This window comes from Tupaia chinensis, unplaced genomic scaffold, assembly GCF_000334495.1.
Source record: "Tupaia chinensis unplaced genomic scaffold, TupChi_1.0 Scaffold000226_1, whole genome shotgun sequence".
Classification (NCBI taxonomy): domain Eukaryota; kingdom Metazoa; phylum Chordata; class Mammalia; order Scandentia; family Tupaiidae; genus Tupaia; species Tupaia belangeri.
In genome coordinates, this window is record NW_006159701.1 from 6,072,780 (window position 1) to 6,079,721 (window position 6,942).

The 6,942-nt window shown below is 59.1% G+C and overlaps 1 protein-coding gene across 4 annotated transcripts in view; it reads left to right on the top strand.

Moving 5' to 3' along the window:
* Window positions 1–6,942, top strand: part of SMTN (smoothelin) — a 29,647-nt gene that overhangs the window by 18,027 nt on the left and 4,678 nt on the right. For 2 of the 4 annotated variants that reach the window (XM_014587637.2, XM_006147940.2), the window contains 9 exons: window positions 1,703–1,861; window positions 1,945–2,020; window positions 3,051–3,215; window positions 3,316–3,378; window positions 3,579–3,654; window positions 4,508–4,681; window positions 4,928–5,045; window positions 5,665–5,816; window positions 6,752–6,930. In XM_014587637.2, the coding sequence (XP_014443123.1) occupies window positions 1,703–1,861; window positions 1,945–2,020; window positions 3,051–3,215; window positions 3,316–3,378; window positions 3,579–3,654; window positions 4,508–4,681; window positions 4,928–5,045; window positions 5,665–5,816; window positions 6,752–6,896 (1,128 nt within the window). In that variant the 3' untranslated portion in view covers window positions 6,897–6,930. Of the gene's footprint in view, window positions 1–1,702; window positions 1,862–1,944; window positions 2,021–3,050; window positions 3,216–3,315; window positions 3,379–3,578; window positions 3,655–4,507; window positions 4,682–4,927; window positions 5,046–5,664; window positions 5,817–6,751; window positions 6,931–6,942 lie in introns of those variants that run through there. The other 2 variants (XM_006147938.2, XM_006147939.2) reach the window with 1 other exon arrangement.

The window sequence follows — 6,942 nt, forward strand, 5'->3', positions numbered from 1 at the left end:
CCGCAGACCCCGAGGCCCTCTTTCAGGCGGCCGAGGGTACCGGGACCCCCGTGGCCCACCCGCCTGCCTTCAGCACCCGCCGCCGCTCTTCTGCTGGCCCTGCCCTAAGCAGCAGTCTTGTAAGTCCCTCTGGGCTGGTCAGGGTGCGGGTTGTGGGGGGGCTGGTTTGAACCAAGTTGTGCCACTGCAGAGTAATCTCAGGTGTGCACCACCTTTTCTGAGCCTCAGCTAACCTCTCCATACAGGGGCTGGGGCACTGGTACTCTAAGATGAGGGTGAGAACGTGCCAGGCTCCAGCCCTGAGGCACGTGCGTTGGTGTCTGCCCTGGCACCTCTGGCATGGCCCAGCCCCCAGGCCCACCCCACATTCCCACCCCAGCCAGGCCAAACCTTCCTGAAACAGCTGCCACCTCGGCTCCCCTCTCCCTTGCGGCAGACAGAGAGGCCCTGCCAGGAGGGGAGGGGCTGTCATAGTTGGACTGAGCAGTGCCCTGGGAAGGGAGAGGGGCTGGGTTGGGGCCGGAGGACCCTTAGAAGAGGGTTCCCAGCAGGGGCAGAGCGCGGGGGCAGGATGGTACAGAGGAGAGCTTCAGAAAAGTCTTGGCTCATGGCAGCCCCAGTCAGACGCCTGGTCAGGAGCCTGCAGGTCCTGGCCCAGCCCCCTTGGCAAGGGAGTGAGAGATGTACTGCCTGGGCACTGACCCAGAAGGACCCAGGCCTTGAGAACTGGCAGGACAGAGCCGAGCCTGCCTGAGAGGGGCTGAGAATGAAGCAGCAGAAAGGACTCAGGTTAGGGGCCAGCCAATGGTGCGGTGGTCAAGGCGGCTAGTCCCACACGGCCGGCCGACCACACAGTGACTTCTGAACCCGGTGGCTTGAAAAACATGCTGGACAGGGCCAGCAGGTGGTGTAATGGGTATGTCGCTGGACTCCCACGTAGTCGACCATGGTTTGAGTTCTGGACCTGGCAGCTTAAAACTCACACCATGCATGTGCGTGTGTGTTTAAGATCCCGAGAGGAAAGTGGAGAAGGGATTGCAATATGGCCATCCCCCCCGGGAGATGATTTCTTGCTTTCTATCTATCTGTCTCTCTGTTTCTTCTGCAAGCAGGCTAGAGCAACAATTTCTCTTAAAAAAAAAAAAAGAAAGACAAAATGCTGGACATACATGCATCATGCTCAAAATCCAGAGAGGAAATGAAGGAGAAAGGATTGGATCGTGGCCATCCTCCCTAGGGAGAGCTTGCTCACTTTTTCTCTCTCTCTGCCTCTCTGGTGAGCACATGCACCCTGTAGCAAAGTAAAAAAAAAAAAAAAGAAGAGAAAGGAAGAAAGAACAAGTGAACTGAGGTTCAGGAGTTAGGCTACCTTCAGCTCAGGATCATGGGCAAGTCATTCAGTAAAATCTCCAGCGTTTATACAATGCTTGCTACTATATGGAAATCATTATTGCGTCCGTCAATTGTGTTAATCATATTGATATGATTCTGGGGACATGAGAAGCCCTACCATGAAGCTGTCGGCATCTTCTCCCCGAGCCTGACACGCCCATGGCCATCCTTGAGCCGTCAGGCTTGGCAGGCTGCAGTTATTTCCAAGTCTGTGCCAACAGCCCCAGGATCTAGTCCCCTGTCCACTGCGGACATGGTGGACTTCGCCCATACCCCCGCTTAAAGTCCACACCCTCATCCCACCTCTCAGATGGAACCAGAACCTGCAGAGCCCCTGTCTACGGCAGTGGAAGTGGCCAACGGCGCTGAACAGACCCAGTCCCGGGGGGACAAAGCACCAGAGGGGCGGAGCCTACTGAGCACCGAGGAACTCATGGCTATTGAGGATGAAGGAGTCCTGGACAAGATGGTATGGCCAGACCTGGGAGTCTAGGGGTGGGCAGGGGACGGGGACTGGCCACACCAGGTGGACAATGGCACTTTTGTCCCCAGCTGGATCAAACCACCGACTTTGAGGAGCGGAAACGGATCCGGGCAGCGCTGCGTGAACTCCGACAAAGAAAGAGAGGTAGAGACCCAGTTACCCTCCCCTGGCATAGCTGCGCCCTCCCCAGCTGCTCCCCTCACTCTAGGGTCCATTTGTGGACACCCCAGCTGAGTAACTGCCCTCCCCAACTCCTCCTCCTCTAGACCCAGCTGTCCCCTTACCACCTTCCCCCGGCTCCAGCTGCCCCTGTTCTTAGGTGCTGCTTTCCCTTCAGCCACCTCAGTTTCTGTCCCCAACCAGCTTCTCTTGTCCTTCCTGGATCTGGTTACTTCCCCCTCCAGCTACTGTCTCCTGGGATCCAATTGCTTCTCCAAGTACTGTCAGCTCCTTCTTCCCTGAATCCAGATACTTCTTGCAGCTGCTCCTGTCCCTGAGGACTGCCGAGGGCCACCTTAGCCTCTGCCCCCGCCCTGCTTCTCCTTCCTGGGCACAGCTACTTCCTCCCCCTGATACTGCCTCCCTCCGATTTTAACTTCATCTGCTTCTCTAGATACTCTCAGTTATTCCTGCTCTGAATCTAGCTGCTTCTGCCAGGGCCACCCCAGCTTCTATCTACACCCACCTCCTTCTTTCGGCCCCGTCAACCCCCTTTGCCACCTTCTCTGCTGACTGTGCTTGCTGTGGGTCAGATTTTTTTCTCACTTACCTCTAGTGACTCCCTCCCTTCTCTGGCTGCCCCTCTCCCTTCTAAGACCCACCTGACGGCCCTCTGAGCCACTGCCCTCACCCTACTTCTCTGTCCCTGACCCAGCTACTCCCTCCAGGCCCAGCTACTCCCTTCTCAGGTTCAAATACATCTTTGAGTTCAGCTATTCCATACTCTCCAGTTTCTGCCTGAGTCCACTGCCCACCCCACATATGTACCCCATTCCCAAGTTATAGCTGTCCTTTCACCTCCAGCTGCTCCCAGAGAGGCCCTCGTCACCTGTGTCATTAGTGTTTCTAACAAGCTACCCTCCACCCCGTCTTGTGTGCCCGTGTGCCTGTGCCTACGTGCTGTGTGGGCATTGGGTGGCCCTTCCGGGCATGCATGGGGCATCCTCCCACCCAGATCAGCGGGACAAGGAGCGGGAACAGCGGCTACAGGAGGCACGGGCCCGGCCAGGAGATGGCCGTGGCAACACGGCCACAGAGACCACCACGCGGCACACCCAGCGGGCAGCTGATGGCTCAGCTGTTAGCACCGTTACCAAGACTGAGCGCCTCATCCACTCCAGTAAGAGGCCACAGGGGATTCGGGGCTCAGGGTGGGAACACGGTCTCCCCATTGACCCCTGTGCCTCTCATGCCCTTTCTCTCATCCCCTGCCCCTCCAGATGATGGCACACGGACAGCCCGCACCACCACAGTGGAGTCAAGTTTCATGAGGCGCTCAGAGAGTAAGGCCGCCTGATGTCGCCATGTGCCTGCCTGCCCACCTCCTTGGGCCCTTCCTCAAGCTCTCTTTCCACGTCTTCAACTGTGCCAGCACTTTCTCTTCTCTGCCTGTGGCTGTCATCATCCCTCTGCACAGCCTTCCACCCCATCTCCTGAGGTCCCGTCCAGGCCCTAACCCAGCTCCCCTTCCTGTTTGTTGCAGACGGCAGCGGAAGCACCACCGTGCAGACCAAGACCTTCTCCTCTTCCTCTTCCTCCTCCTCCAAGAAAATGGGCAGGTGAGCACAGACACCCACCCCCCAGACCACAGAGGAGTCAGCACCACAGGGGACCGCACTGCATAAGCCTTCTGCAGAGGGGTAGACTGAGGTGCTGGGAGGTGGGAGGCACACAGCCAGGGAGCGGCAAATGCTTGCTCACTTAACAGCTTGCTCGGAGGCAGACACTTGCTCTGAGTCGGCTCTGAGTAGCAGCAATGAACATGAACGGTGCGAGGGAGCTTGCCCCACTGCGCTGCCGCTTCCCTGTGTGCACGGACCACGTCCCAGGTCTTGGAGCGCCTTTACACCTTAGCCGCGTGAAGGAGGGGTACGCTGCGTGTTACAGTCGGTGTCAGGCTGACAGCAGGCTCAGGATCAGAATCTACCCTGGAAGTGAGGAGTCCAGGGACTCCAGGTCAGAGACCAGCATTCACGTGTCCACTCTGGCCCTCGACTCTGAAATCTCAGGCCAGGTACTACCAGGGGCCTCCGCTCCCTCGTCTTTACTGGAGGGGTCCCTGCCTCTTCTGGTGAAGTGTGAAATGGCACACAAGAAAGGCCTTTACCATGACTTAACCAGTACTATTACTGTACTGGTCGTCATTTTCACATTGTTACCTGCCCAGAATCTGGACTCACCTGTACTTTGACACTACAAGGAACACAAGCTCCCACCTTCCTGTCATCTGAGCCTCAGTGTTCTGTGTAAAATGGGTGTGAGGAGGGCACCTCCTGGCATTGCAGGTCGTGGAGATACCACAGGGTGAGAGGGGTTCTGGCGCACTACCAGACCCCTCCCTTAGCGAGGGGTTGCTCAAGCTGGGGAGCTACTGCCTTCTGCGGGCCCAACAGCCACCTCCCCACCTCCCAGCATCTTCGACCGCGAGGACCAGACCAGCCCACGCCCAGGCAGCCTGGCAGCGCTTGAGAAACGCCAGGCGGAGAAGAAGAAAGAGCTGATGAAGGCGCAGAGTCTACCCAAGACCTCGGCCTCCCAGGCGCGCAAGGCTATGATCGAAAAGCTGGAGAAGGAGGGCGCCGCGGGGTGAGCGGCAGAGGGCTGGGCGGCAGAGGGCTGGGCGGCAGAGGGCTGGGCTGGGGCTGGGCTGGACGGGGCAGTGGGGGCGGGGCCTGGTGGTGGTGGGAGGGGACAGAAGCGAGAAGACCGGCTCGAGGTCTAGTAGGAGGGACCTGGAGATCGTGGAAGGCGGAGCTTGGGACCCAAGGGGTGGGCCGACCTAGGGCCTGTCCCTTGTAGTCTTGTGACCTGGTCTTGATATCACCCCCACAGCAGCCCTGGCGGACCCCGCGTGGCAGTACAACGCTCCACGAGCTTTGGGGTCCCGAACGCCAACAGCATCAAGCAGATGTTGCTGGATTGGTGCCGAGCCAAGACACGTGGCTACGAGGTGAGCCCAGGAGACCGGGTGGTCCATGGGCCTCCCCAGGCCCCAGCTTCCCCAGGCCCCAGCTCAGCACCTTGTCAGAATGCTTTCTCATTTCCCTGTATACGTCACAGCCACTGGGTAAGGCGGGGTGGGATCTGGCAGGGACTGTGGAAAGTCATCTTCTAGGACGAGGGGCCACGTGACATGCCCTAGATCCCGAATAAGTGATGAAGTGGCAGACCCTTGGGACCCAAGGGGTGGGCCGACCTAGGGGCTAGGTCGACACTAGGCACACCCTAGTGGGTGTGTAAAGGCCAGACTCCAATCGTGGAAGGCCCTCCTTGCTCTGGTGGGTGCTAGGTAAGTTTCTGTAAGTTCTGGAAGGAGTGATGAGGACATGACTGTGGCCCATAGTGGGATGGTCCCAGGCATCTCAGTAGCCTTGTCCTCCTAAGTATCAGATGTGGAATTTGACAGGCAGTGACAGAAGAGGCTCTTGTTCTGACTGCACCCACCGGCCAGCCTCGAGCAAGCTACAGGATCTCTCAGAGTCCATTACCTTAGGTGTGGGGGATAGGGGCATGGGAGAGTTGTCCTCCTGGGCCCTGACCCGTCGTCCTAACTCCCTGCCTCCCTGTAGCACGTGGACATCCAGAACTTCTCCTCCAGCTGGAGTGATGGGATGGCCTTCTGTGCCCTGGTGCACAACTTCTTCCCTGAGGCCTTTGACTATGGGCAGCTCAGCCCACAGAACCGGCGCCAGAACTTTGAGGTGGCCTTCTCATCCGCCGAGTAAGTGTGGGCCCCAGCCCTACAGTGTCAGCTGGGCATCTGGAGCTGGGCATCTGGGCCAGACCCAGCCGCCCCAACCTCCCCTGGAGCTGGCCAGCTGCGCTGTCAGTGAGCAGCTGAGACCCCCACCCCAGAGAGTCCCCATCCTCCGCCGGATGAGTGTCCCAGGTGCCCGTCGGAAGGAAGGAGCCGCAGGCCCGCCTACCAGTCTGGGCCAAGACCTACCAGGTGGCCCTTCCTTATCCCCTCCACCCTCCCTCTGCCCCCTTCTCTCTCTCTCTCTCTGTCCTGCTCTCCTCCCACTATTACCAGAGCTTCCTGCTCCCACGGGATCCCGGCTGGAGATTCCAAAAGGAGGCTGCTGGCCCGGGCCCGGGCCCGCCCAGCCTATATAGGCGCTGCCAGAGGCTTATATAGGACATCAGCAAGCCTTCCACTTTGGAATCGTTGCTCTGTCTGCTCACCTCACCCTCAGCACCCTCTTCCATCCGTCTTTCCTTTTCTCCCCTTCTCTTTCTGGTTCTCTTGCCCCCCAGAGTTCTTCCTCTTCCTCCTCTCCCCACCTCCTCTCACGCCTCCCTCACCCCCCTTCCCCTGGGGCACAGCCCTCCTCTCCAACTGTGGCGTCAATGCCATCGCCCCCCCACCCCGCTTGCCCCAAGAGTTCTCTGCACCTGTGACTGGTTTGGCCCCCCCACCCCTGTCTGCATCGCACACCATTAGTGACGGGTAGTAAGCGGCACGTCCACGGTGGGGAGGCGGCATGCGGGGGGCTGGCAGAATGCTGCACCAGGAACGGAACTGAACTCATGTCTCTGTGTGTGTGTGTATGTGTGTGTCTCTCTGTTCTCCTCCCCTCTCTCTTCTCTGCCTCTTCCCCCTCTTCCCTGCCTGGGCCCTGCCCCCTGCCCCTTCCGGCCCCCTACCCTCCCCAGGACCCATGCGGACTGCCCGCAGCTCCTGGATACAGAGGACATGGTGCGGCTTCGAGAGCCTGACTGGAAGTGCGTGTACACGTACATCCAGGAGTTCTACCGCTGTCTGGTCCAGAAGGGGCTGGTAAAAACCAAAAAGTCCTAACCCCTGCTCGGGGCCCCACGGGGAGAAACGCCGCCTCTCCCAACTG